At 43.2% G+C, this 13,302-nt stretch overlaps 1 protein-coding gene across 7 annotated transcripts in view; it reads left to right on the top strand.

The window, feature by feature from the left end:
- Window positions 1-13,302, top strand: part of ENPP2 (ectonucleotide pyrophosphatase/phosphodiesterase 2) — a 110,412-nt gene that overhangs the window by 15,736 nt on the left and 81,374 nt on the right. For 2 of the 7 annotated variants that reach the window (XM_084748271.1, XM_084748270.1), the window contains exons 1-2: window positions 12,425-12,607; window positions 12,845-12,944. In XM_084748271.1, the coding sequence (XP_084604397.1) occupies window positions 12,575-12,607; window positions 12,845-12,944 (133 nt within the window). In that variant the 5' untranslated portion in view covers window positions 12,425-12,574. Of the gene's footprint in view, window positions 1-12,424; window positions 12,608-12,844; window positions 12,945-13,302 lie in introns of those variants that run through there. The other 5 variants (XM_084748267.1, XM_084748265.1, XM_084748269.1 and 2 more) reach the window with 3 other exon arrangements.

Below are 13,302 nucleotides of genomic sequence, written 5' to 3'. Positions count from 1 at the left end.
ATTAAGGAGAATATAAGGAACGTGCTGCCCTCTGCTTAGGCAGACCCTCGTTTGAATGCTTGCCTTTGTCCCTTGCTGGGTGTGTGAACATGGGCAAGTGACTTAACTTCTCTATGCCTTTGGAAATAAGTTGAAGCCCTGATAGGGCTTTGCAAGGTCATTGTAAGAGCTTAGTGAGACCACTTCTGTTCAGTGTCTGATACATTCTAGGGCCTTCATTAACGGCAGCCATTGTCAGGAGCTGTTGACGTTACACAGATCAATCAACTTGATTCAGTCTCTAAAGCAACAGTCTAAAAAAAAGGTCGCCGTGGTTATTTCCATTTTCAGATGAGGAGCTGGAGGTCTAGTGAGGTTTCCCAACTCACTCCAGGCCACATGGTCAGTAAGCATCCAAGTTCTGATCCTGACCAAGGCTGACAGCCCAGGATTTTGGTAATTAGCAAGTTGTATAACATTTCTCCCAAGAACAGCAGAAGCTTAGCTGGACAGAGGAAGGTCCAGAACTTCTGCACCCTCTTGCATAATACTCTGCTGGCAACCTGAAGCTGTTGGATTTAATAACTATACAGGCTTACTGTTTACAAGGCACGGTGAGAGAGCTCTCAGGCTAGGGCAGGCAATGCAAAGTCACCTTGTATTGTGCTTGTTTTCTAGATCAGTTTAGAAGGACATTGCTTGACCTGTCCTCTATCAAAAGATTCTATGAAAGGTGTTTCTTTCTCCTTTCTATTCAACCCTTTCCTTTCATGGACATAGGTCAACAGGCCATACCAGTATTCTATTCTCCATCCATACGTATTCTATTCTCTGTATGGATTTCTTCCAGGAAATGGATTAGCAAGAAGAAGAAGAAGGTGAAGGAGTCCTTCCTTTCCTCTTACCAAGAAAAAGAAACAATTCTGTTTGCTTAGTTTGCCTTCAATACTCCTTTCTGGCTGTTAATGAGAGACAAATGGGCTCCTCAAGAGCATTCTACAGAGAGAGAAGCAGCACATAAGTTGGAAAGGATCTTAGATGCAGCTAAATTGTCCTCTAAACTGAGACATTGCACAGGAATTCTTGGACAGTTACTGAGGGTTTTTTTTTCTATAAGAGGAGTTATCTCACTGTTTATCAGCTCCGTCTTCCATCATACTCAACAGGAACCATGAGGCTCACATTATAGCCTACAAAGTCCTGCGTGGACCAATGCCCATTGTGACACTGGCTCTTACTGTTTCTCCATTCTATTCCATCCAGCCACAGTGGCCTCCCTGAGCATATCAGGCTGCTCTCCTACCCACTACTCAATATTGTATTTCTTCTCTTGCCAAAGCGCCCCATTTTGGCACTTAGAGGGCAGAGGCTGTATCAGCAGTGCGTTACATGTATTAGCACTCAGCAAAAGCTTGTAGGACGAACACATGAGCGAGTGACTTAGTGGCTAGAGAGTGTAATAGAAACACAATCCATTTCATCCTATCACGTTCCTCTTAGGGTTCTTAGTTTACTAGTGACCTCTTAACACGACACACCCAGAGGTATCCGGGCAGCACCATGCTCAGCAGAAATAAGTGCCGCTAGCCGAGGTGAGTAGTCATCACCTGTTAAAGGACCCTAAGGTCAGTTGGGGGTCACTGAGTACTGTAGTCAAGTATGTGCACCTGTAGAGTCTGCTTTTCACGGAACTCCCAGGTGCCTTTTGCAGAAGACGCTGTTAACATTGGCCTTTCCTTACACGAATGTTTAAACAAGAATGTGCATTTCGAGAAGGTTGTCCCAGATGGATTAATCTCTCTGTCTCTGTCTCTGTCTCAATTTCAACTTAATTTCACCCTGTCAAGACACATTTTATTATTGTTGTTGTTCTTTGAGTCAGGGTCACACACTATATAGTCCTTGCTGGCTTGAAACCCTCTATGAAGACCAGGTTGGCTTCACAATCAGAGAGGTCGGCCTGCCTCTGTCTCTCAGGTGCTGGGATTAAAGTTGGGCACCACCACACCTGGTCAAGATATGTTTATAGTTAATTCAGGCAATGGCAGCTAGCTACTCACTGGAATGTTGATTTCAAGAACATACTTTAAACTTGTGGTTCAGGAACCAGGCAGCTACCACTTCTCCCTTATAGCAGTCCCCAGATGAACCTACCCTTCCTGTCATGTGCAGTCACTGCAAGAAGACACTCTTTAATGAGGACCTGGACCTCTAATGAGGATCAGATGCTGTCTGATAAGGCATTGATCAAAAACAATTTCTTCTGACTTATACATTTCTTGTATGCACAAACCAACCACTTATTAATATTTTGTTGCATTGCCCCAAAATGCCTAATTCATTTTATCTCCCAATTAAGACTTTCTACCTTTCTTTCTTTCTTTCTTTCTTTCTTTCTTTCTTCCTCCCTTCCTTCCTCTCTCTCTCTCTCTCTCTCTCTCTCTCTCTCTCTCTCTGTCTCTTTCTTGTTTTTTGTTTTTTTTTTTTTACCTTACTATTCCTGATTCCAAGGAACCCTGGTACTGAGCAAGCTTTTCGTAAGCATTATCTAACCTTGTGAAGGACGCTTACTATGTCTGTGTTCAATCAGTATAATAAGAATTTGTAAAACTTTGTTTCCCCCAAGTTTAGAGAAATTGTTTAACAATGACCAGAATTACTTTCTGATGGCATAGGAGTTGTGAAATGACACATCAAAGTCCTTGTGACTTGCTCATGGCTACTTCTGTTTTGGGGTCACAACAAGGCTAGCCTAGATCTGAGGTTTGTTTCTCTGTGGTTCCTGCTACGCTGATCACACGCTTATGAGTTCCCCTGCTTTGCAGAGATGCAGGCCTACCTCCATGTAGCCCCAGTCTGTGAGAATTTGCTAATCCTTTTAATCCTCACTGGGACTCTGAGAGAAAGGATGACCTTCCCACTACAGATGGACAGGACCTCAGGAATATCGCCTGGTATATTTGATGTTTTCACACCTCTTGACATTGATAATGTCATAAAAGCTTCATGGACACAAGGCAAGATGATCTGTATAAATCGTAAGCCCTTCCTGAAGCTACCACAGTTGAGGTCTATCTCCGTGACGCTGATGGTGCCGTGTCTGCCCTTCCCTCGTATTTCCCACTCTTTGCTTCTGGTTCATTCGCCTCCAATGTTCTTCATGTATTTATCCACTTAACAAAAATCCACATTTAACCCACGGTAGTTAAATCTCTCTCTGCTGTCTGAGCTGCCTTCCTCTTCCAGTCACAGGTGCTTTAGAACTGACGGCAGTATGGAACAGTCTACTCTAAATCTGTGAATAGAGGAAAGGGATTAACTCTTCACAGCCATTAAGCATCAGGTTTTTTAGGCAAGAACTGGATTCTCCTACCGGCTGTTGTCCTTGACAGTAGTGTGAGCCATGAAGCCTGCTGAAAGGGCTGAAAGGGCTCTGAGAAAAGCCTCAGGAAGTTCGTGGTCGGGACCTGGGTATAGAGGGGCACACCCCAGATGAAATGCTCTGTTCCTCCTGTGTGCTGTTAGGGACACAGGGTAAGGGAGGTGACCCTGGAGATGACCTTGAATTTGCAGACTTCAGAGCTAGGATCAAAGTTAATGCTGCTTCTCTGTGAATCAAGTGAACCAAATGCTATGGAACTTTCTTTTCTACAGACTTAATCTCACTGGCTTGTGTGTGCATGCATGCATGCATGCGTGTGTGTGTGTGTGTGTGTGTGTGTGTGTGTGTGTGTGTGTGTGTGTCTATGTGCCCTATGATGACTTGGTACTTGGTATTTTTCTACCTCAGCCTCTCAAACGCTGGGATCATACATGCTTTCTCCTCTACCAGTCTGCCAGTCTGCTAGTAGTTTGTTGTTGCTGCTGTATGTGTTTTAAAGACATCATCTGTGAACACCTACAAATGACAATCTAGCCTTGTTGTGTGAAATGTTCAAATATCACCATGATGTAATTTTAGAGTATCTCATCATATGCAAGCGCAAGCTCCTATCAGGTATCCCCACCTTTCTCACACTGTTTCAGGCCCTGAACCCCCCCCCCCCACCCCAAGTTATTTCCTACTGGGAATGGTTCTTCTAATGAGATAATATAGCAGACAGCTTTGTAACAAGCTTCTTTCGCTTGGTGTGACGTTTTTCCGGGAGCATCCACACCGGCAGCAACATGACAATAGCACAGAGGAGGCAAGAGAGCATATCCTTTCTTTGCTCCTAGTCCGAGGGGAAAGCATCTACCTAGTCTCTCCGCGGTACTTACGGCAATGCTAGCTGTGTGTTCCCCGCTCTTTGTTACCGAAGGGAAGTTCCTCTCTGCTTTGACTTTGCTGAGTCTCACTAGCTCTTGCTTTCTTTGAAGGGGAACCGTAGGAGTGGCAGCTGTACTTCCTCTCCAGAGAGGCCACTGTGCTGGGAACCCTTGCCTCGCCATTCCAGGAACAAGTATAAACTTCCTTCTAGATTCGTGCTCAAACAGTTCCTCAGCAGAAACTCAACTTAGTACTTTCCATTTGAGTAGTCACTAATGGGGTTGCTCTCCTGTCTTCAAAATGGTGTTTAGAAATAACACAGCTTTGCTGAACAGGGGCTGCATACTATCTCTTGAGGACTGAGAGAAAAGTGGAATGGGAGGTTTGCAACATTACAGGCTGATCTAATGTCTCCATGAATTAAAAAATAAATAGCTATTAGAACCCATAGAACCTATATTACTGCTAAGCACCCATCTTATGCCCAGTACTTGGTAAGACATTGAGAATGTCAGGGGAGGTGATGGAGACCTTATTCTCATGAACTGAGTAATTGGTAGCGCGTATGTGCGCGTGCGTGTGTGTGTGTGTGTGTGTGTGTGTGTGTGTGTGTGTGTGTGTGCTCATTTTATGTTTTAAGTGCTTGGCTACTTAAGCACTTGGCTACTCTCTTATGTAATTTATCTCTTATGTAATTTGGTCGTCCTATTCACCTTCTGTGATAAGAACTATTTATTTTCATAGAGATGAGTCTTGTCAAGAAGCTGAGGCTTGCCTTGAAGGTCTGGGTTCTGTTGGACTCTAGAATCCAGACTCTTAGCCTTACCGTGATAGTCCAACAGTCCTTGTTTTATAGATGAATAAATGAGAGCTTAAAGTAACCAAGGAAAAACTAAAATTCAAATCTCTTGGTGCCCAGAGGCACATTTGGCAAAGTGTGATTATTTTCCTCTTACATCCCAGGCAGACTGCAGAGCTCTGGAGAGTGTGTGGATACCCAATCTCTGCTTTTGAAGCATTACAAGGGCTAGAGCCGTGTGAAAAGTTCCAGAAGACCTGAGAACGCAACAAGGCGAGCCCCTTGCTCACTATTGGATGAGCAGGTCAGGAGAGGTCATAGGGTCATGTGACTCGAATTTTCATAAATATATTGGCACTTGCCAGGGAGATTAAGTGACGAGGCCATTCTAGGCCAAAGTAGCAACCTGTATTAAGAAATAGAGGTGTGCAAGAATGCAACTTAATCAAGAAATAGCACACATTTTTCTTATTAAGAAAATGACTATTTATTAAGCATTCTTCTGCACCAGGCATTGTGTTTGGTGATTTGCATGGATTACTTCCTGTAATTCTCTGAAGAATCCTGAGATGGATACACATGGGAGAGCTGAACCCAAGGATAGAGACATGAGGAGGTCATATAAGGCCTCGCAGTTAAACAAGGATAGAGCTTGGAACTGAGTCCAGAGCCTGTGGTGTGTGAGCTCTCAGTCAGTGGGTCCCAAACTTGCCACCCTGAGTTTCAGATTCAGTTGATCTGAGGTAGGCTCCGAGGACAGGAGTTGCTTCTAAGCTTCCCTGACCTGACTGCTTCAGGGAAGCACACTTGAAGACCTGCTGTGAAGAAAGGCAGTGGAAAGGCTTTAAGTTTCAAAGAAAGGCTTTCTGGGTAATTTATAGGGATGAGTCACAGATTGGATCCACGAGGAATCAGTGACATGGTGCATGGAGGAGGTAGAATACCAAAAAAACCCAAAACAAAATAAAACAAAAACAAAGCAAAACAATGAGAAGACCTTCTCAAATATGCCTCAAAGAAGATGAGGGATGCAAAGAAAGGTCTCCATGTAGGAAAAGAACTCGACTGCTGTCAGCACTCAGCAAGCTCTGGGAAACAATTGTATTTAATAATTTGAATCTCTAGACATGATGTCCGATCAGGAACAAGAGAAGAAAGCATTGCAGTAGAACTGGTGGTCACGGTTACCATGAAAGGAAAGGAAGTTGGCAGGGGAAGCTGGTAAGCTGGTTCTATTTCAGATGTGTTGAGTTGAGGCCCTCGTGTGGTGTAACAGAGAGATGCCAGGCTCCAGTGGACAGAAGCCGAGGCTGGTTTAGAAGACCCGGTGCTTAGCACTATCACTTACTCTATCATTTCAGAGATGTCACATACTCTTTGTACCTCTACCGGTTTTTTTTTTTTCATCTTCAGGAAGAGATCCTGCTTAAAGATACTAGAAGGAAAATGTCAATCCTATGTTGAAGCTGTTGAAAAAACAATTACCTTGGGCTAACAAGATGGCTCAGTGAGTAAAGGAACTTGTTAACCCTGATAACCTGAGTTCAGTGTCTGGGACGCACATGTTAGAAGACAAGAACTGATTCCTTCAAGTTGTCCTGAAACCTTTACAATGTGCTGTTACACACACACACACACACACACACACACACACACACACACACACTGCTGGGCATGGTGGTGAATATCTTTAATCCAAGCACTCAGGAGGCAGAAGTAGGCAGATCTCTGAGTTCGAGACCAGCCTAGTCTACCTACATAGTGAGTTCTAGGACAGCTGAGCTTACATAGTGAGACCCTGTCTAAAAAAAAAAAAAAAAAAGAAAAAGAAAAAGAAAAAGAAAAAAGAAAAGGAAAAAGAAAAAAAAGAAAAAGAAACGAAAAAAGAAAAGTGACGACATTAAAATACACATGAGAGAGAGAGGGGATGGGTGGAGGAGGCAGAGGAGGAGGAGGAAGAAAAAAATAAGAATAAGAATAAAAATTTGTTGAAACAAAACAGAAACCAGAACAATTTGTCTGTAGCCATCTTTCTACCCATCCATACATATGTGGTGCACAATGCATTATAAAGTGAGTTCAAAGATGGAAGCTTTTCTGAGGGTTTCCGTATGGGTGTGGTCTCTCTGTTTGCCGGACTCGTGAACATGCAGTTGAAGCTAAATAGTGCTTTTGAGTTTTAATGTGTCTTATGATCAACCAGAGTTAGGAATAAAGCTGACTTATTTCCTGGGGCGAATTCTTTCAAAACTTCTTTTGTCATGAATTTATTATGTTCAAGGTCTCAGGTCACATTATTCTACACCAACTGCCTTAGATGCTTTTGAAAATTCTTGACAAATGTTTTAAAATTACCAGCTGTGTTTTTTTTTTTTTATTTTAAGCAATCCTAAGGCATTAAAAAAATAGAAATGTGTATCCTTCTGTGTGTGCGGGCTTGCACGCACACATGCATGTTCATGGGTTTGAGTATGGGTGTGCATTTGTCAAGATGCAAGTGTGGCGACCAGAGGACAACTGCGGGTATTGAGACAAGGTTTCCTTTCTGCTCTCTGCTGTGTTCACAAGACCAGCCCACGAGTTTGTGGGAATTCTCGTTTCTCTTCTCCTATCCCAGGAGGAACCCTGGAACCATGGACACATCACTAAGTCTGGCTTTTTATGTGAGTTCTTTGGACTCCAACTTGGTTTCTCACACCAGTGAGGCACATGATTTCCTACTGAGCCATCTCCCCAGCTGTATGTTTGTTTGTTTGTATGTATGTATGTACGTATGTATTCCATGTAGGTATATTTATGTATTCCAACGAAAATACAAGAAGAGGCTTTCCTGAGAGTATGTCTGGCCATGGTAATCGATAAGCTCTTGTATCTGGTTTGTTCACAGAGTTTGCCCCTTCTTCTCAGTCTTTTCTTCCTGTCCATGACAACCAGGCCCTCCCTGCTGCAAGCTGAATGCCATCCTTTTAAGCCCAACAACTGTATCCATTATTGATTCCTTGCAAATTGTATCCACACTAGAAAGAGATTAGCTTTAAAATCTGATTAAAGCCCTGCTTTCTTAAGTCTTCCAAGGCCTTCCCACTGCTTTAAGGATAAAGATAATGCCTTTAAAGTTACCTTTGAAAGACCACATGACTGGCCTCCCTTAACCTCTGCTCTCTTTCTTCACTCTCTGCCCATTCTGGTTTTCCTAACCTTATCCAAGCTGGCTGATTTTTAGCCATCATGAATTTCACCTTCATCCTACACAAACTTTTTGGACATTATGTTCTCTCTGTTTAGACTTCTTTCCTCTTAACGTGGTTATTTCTGCCCCCCTCCCCCCCCCACTTTCAAATCACATCTCAGTTGACTCTACCCGAGTCTTCCGCAAGCCCTCCCAACCAGGTCAAACCTGAATTCTATGTTCCCCAAACACCACTGACTTCTACAAGTCTGCACTTACCACAGTTTAAATTTCACACTTACCTTTGTGTCCACTTGAATGTGGAAGGCATGGATACTGTCTCATTCAGCCTTGTAAGTACCCAGAACAATGCTTAGCACAAATAGGACCTAGTGAATATCTGGATAATGAATGGTTATTCACAGATTATTTCAGTGTGGCATATGTGGGTCGTAAATGTAGCACGTAGAGAGTTGCAACATAAATTAAACCTATGGAAAAACATTGATTTCAGCTTTCAGTTGTGTGATAATTAAGAGAGCAAGCCCTCTTGGCATTTGAATGGCAATTTGTGATTTCTCTACATACATTACCCATAAAACCTTGCTTTTGTGGCTCAGACTCTCAAGTCCCATCTGTAGTCCAGAATGGTGGAAGCAACGATCTGGCTTGCTACTCTTTGAGCTGTCAAAACATTGTGCCCTTTAGGTTGGAAAACAAAGACTGCTGTTCATTTTGTAAATTCTGAATTTTTCTACTAGTCCTCAGCCAAAACAGAATTTAAAGACAAGACACAGTGACTTTTCACGTAGATTAGGGAACTATACACGAGTGCCATTTTTCTACTGTTCGTGGTGTTTTGTTGTAGCTACAGTTGGAGTAATCCTAAGCCAACTCAAGTCAACTCAGCTCAATGTAAAAAGAAGAGGGACAGAGACAAAGCTTTAGTGTGCTCCTGACAGCTTCAAAATCGGGAGCGATTTGACAAGTGTTCATCACATAGCCTTCAAAACTCACAGGTCGCCTCAAACCTTCTTATCTTAGGCAGGGCTTGAGAACAAGGGTCCATAGAACCCTGTTCTGAAAAGATAGACTGTGCATTTACATAAACGCAGCTGCCATATTGCAACCCAGCAACACCCTGCTGCTTTGTATAAACAGCAAAGTAAACAATTCCCTGCTCCGAAGCTCCCAGCATCAAGATGATCATCCTCCTGGAGCTGCTCAGCTTGCCACTAAGAGACTGAGACTTAAAGTGCAATGAACAGGGAGCAATATTACTAATAGATTAAAATGACATGTGGGGCATTGGTAAGTCATTTATTTTAATATTTTCCTAAATGTGGGGTTTTTTTTGTGTGTGACTTGCATCAGAATGACCCATTCTCATCTGTCCCCTAAATTCTCTTTTCTTCTCTCCACTCCTTAGATCTCCTGCAGCAGGCTCTCTAGGGACAAGGCATAAATATCACATTTTAATATCTGCCCCTCAAGGGATCCTTATGGGCTATAAAGTTGGAGAGCCAGAGTGATTTTTGAGGCTGAGATGGTTAAAAGACGTTTACAGTGTTAGGTTTTTCTCTGCCAGAGGGCAGTGTTCTCTGAAATATGGCCGGGCTAATAAACTATTCTGGAAGTTAAATTTATGGCTTTTTTTGTACCCCTCCCCCCACCGCCCATTCTCTTTCTGCTGTATTGAGCCAGCCAGGCACGTATGTCTTTCTACCAAAATCTTAAACATCACAGAAAATGAACTTTTTCTTATGAAAGGTTTTGCACGGCAGTCCAAACATTTTAGGTGGAATTTTTGACCTATTGTACACGCTACCAGGTTTTTGGTTTTTCTCCGTTTGAGAACAATTGTACTTAATTGTATTTTACAGTTGATTTGATGCCAAGGTAGGGCTATTCCCTTGACACATGGTCTATAATGATTACCTTGCAGTAAGAATCTGTTTGCCTTTGTCTTGTCTTACAAGCCCTGTTGGGGGTAGAGACGTGAGGATTGCTGGAGAGTTTTGGCTGCCAGCCTGGCTCAGGCTTCAGTGAGATACTCTAACACAAGTGTACTAGAGGAGGACACTCAAAGCCCTCCTCTGGCCTCCACACATGTACACATGGAGAGTACGTGTACCCTTATATACACATGCATGTAGAACACCCCCAATTTTCTTAAGTATAGCTAGATAGTGTGTATATTTGTGTGTGTGTGTGTTTATACATGTGCATATGTTTTTATATGTACACATGCTTATGGGCATCATGTTTTTGCATTTGTAATAACACATACAAATGCAAACGTATACACTTGTACGTTTGTATATGTGTATACATGCATACGTATGCATATACATATACATGTGCATGCATATATGTGTATGTATTAACAAGTTCCCAACACACAGTGACCTGGTGAAGATACGGTTCTTTGACAGAATGGTTAAGAGAAATAGTGGCTGGTCTTGATCATTTTGGATACACTGGTAATCCAGTGCTGCACAGAATCATGCATCAACTTGCTACCGCACGTTTGTGACCCCTTTCTCCTGCACAGCTAGTTTTCATGCCATAAAAATAAATAATAAGATACGAAATGATCTTTAGTTTCTGAGCTGTATTTTTTTTCCCCAAGAAGAGCCTACATTTTCCTAAAGATGGGTTTCTATGTTGGGGGAAGTCTCAAGTTGCTGGGACCTGAAGGCCTGGTTAACTAGAGAGAAAATGAGGTTGTTTGTTTTTAGGCCCTTGTAGCATACAATGAAATAACAGTGTGGACCTCCCCATGATTTCCTTTTGGATTACAGATTTCCCTGAAAACAGCAGGTTTGCCTCTTGAGAGCAAATATACATCGTAGAAAAATCTTACATGGGGTTAACGTCTTTTAGAAGCCTGGCTAAATAATCAACTCCAGATCAGTTTAGCTTGGCATCCAGACTAAAGCAAGAGGCTCATAGATAAACTCGTAGCCTGCCCCCTCTGTGAGAGTGCAAAGCTGAGAGGGTCGGAGAGACGAGAGGCAACCGAGTGCCTGGCAGTGTCTTTTCTTTTCAATGAGCTGTTTACTAAATTCTAGAGTTTATAATGAAAGCCAGGCTTCCTCTGCGACCCACGTAAACAAGCTCTTGGCTTTTGTGCTATCAGGTTTTATGCGAGCAGAGCCACGGGGGCTCCTTTAGCAGTGGCTGCGTGGAAGGTTCCTGTTTGTTTACGTATGCACATATGTGCTCTGCAAGGAGGACGGTGAAGGGGCCTGCCAGGGAAAACCCAAAAACAAGCTTTCCCCCACTTGAATCCTGAAGGCATACACTATGTAAACGACTTTCCGATTTAAAGGCTTCTAAATTTGGTATGGTTGCCAAGTTGCTAAATCGCTTGGGTTAGAAGCTTCCACACACACAACAGCCTGACAGGACACCGCCTCTTCAAAAACTAGGTGAGCATCGGATGGGAATCCTTACAGCCAGCCGTTGCCATTTCCAAGCTAAATTCAAGGCTAATCCAGCTCTCCCCTACTGTTCCTTATGCCTGCTCCCTACCCCCACCCCCAACCCCAAACAAGCTGACTTTTGTCAGAAATGGGTAGAGACTTGGATGGTGTTGTCTTCCCTTGTTCGCAGAGGGACTTTATGCGGCTTAGCTGGCAGGCCCAGGCTTTTGATAAAAGTTACTAGTGTAAAATTTAACAACATGGAGGGAAATAATGCTATCTCTTGTATGAGTTGCAATTTTGGAAGATTCCATTGTGAGAAGCTCCCGAGGACTCAGAAGTAGCTGAGGATGTAGTTATATAGAGACAGGGTCATCCCAATTGCCAGAAAACAAACAAACAAATGGTAAAGACGGAGAGATTTATTTGGTTTATAAATTGTAAGGTTTTTTTTTTCTTATTAAAAAAAAAACCAAGAAACTGAAGTTGTTTTGAGGTCATCAAAGAACTACATAGCAGAAGCTTCGAGCTGATGGGAACTTCCGTGCAGTTGTTTCATTTTTATCGGATAAAATACATTTGGTTTCTCTTTTGACAAACCATGTATTTGTGAGGGAAGAAAAACGAACATGCACTGTTACTGGCCGCAGCGACATAAGAAGTCCTCCCGTTGCCAAAGGATACCACATGAAAGTGTCTGTGTGAGGGGAGGGGCCGACAGGGGGGTGGGTGGGTGGGGCCAAGAAGGATGTTGCCTTAAGCCTCTTAGGCTCAGAGTTGCAATTTGTGAACCAGCTGTGATGAAATCGAGCTCTGCACGAATCAGATGCGCCTGTCAACTTCCCAGGTGGGATTGCTTGGAGTTAATAGACTGAAGTCAGAGCCCCGAAAGCAGTGCATTCAGGGCAAGCAGAGAACACTCTGCAGAGGCTTTCCAAGAATCCCTCGGCATGGCAAGACAAGGCTATTTCGGGTCATACCAGGTAGGAGGAGGATGCGATGACTAGCGAGAAGTACTGAATCTCCGGGATTACTTACATTTGGCTTCCATTGTTTTTTTTTTTTTTTTTTCCTCTCCTCTTTCAAATCCAGACATCATCTGAGAATGCCTTTCGGAATTGGCAAGACTGGGGTTGCTGGAGTCATGTGAACGGCCTTCGTGCACTTTGGGTCCATCTAATCTAGTTGTGCTTGACAACATGATCTCTTTCTTCCCTTAGGTAATTTCCTTGTTCACTTTTGCCATCGGTGTCAATATCTGTTTAGGATTCACAGCAAGTCGGATTAAGAGGGCGGAATGGGATGAAGGACCTCCCACAGGTAAGAGGAGCAGTTATTAGCATTTCTGATTCTTTAGCAGTTCTGTGCACTTGGGCAAGCCTTGTCAGCAACTCAGGACATTCATCTTTCTGATGACCTTGCAGGGCGAATGCTTAAACCGATTATGTCTTTAATTTGAGTGTAAAGAGTGTTGTTTTAATCAGAGACCTTTACTAAAGTTTCTCAACAGCTGGTTCTTCACAGATTTGTACCCTGAAGTTGGTAAATACTGACATGAAACGAGAACCTTTGTTCATAACTGAAGCCAGACTAAGTGCAGTGAGAGCAGATCCTGGCTTACTGTTGGAGGGGGCTGAGACTGACAGGGCTCCAGGCGGTACAGGCGGGGGTGGGGGTG

This window comes from Acomys minous, assembly GCF_964271855.1.
Source record: "Acomys minous genome assembly, chromosome: 12".
Lineage (NCBI taxonomy): Eukaryota > Metazoa > Chordata > Mammalia > Rodentia > Muridae > Acomys > Acomys minous.
This window is presented reverse-complemented; position numbering and strand designations above follow the sequence as displayed.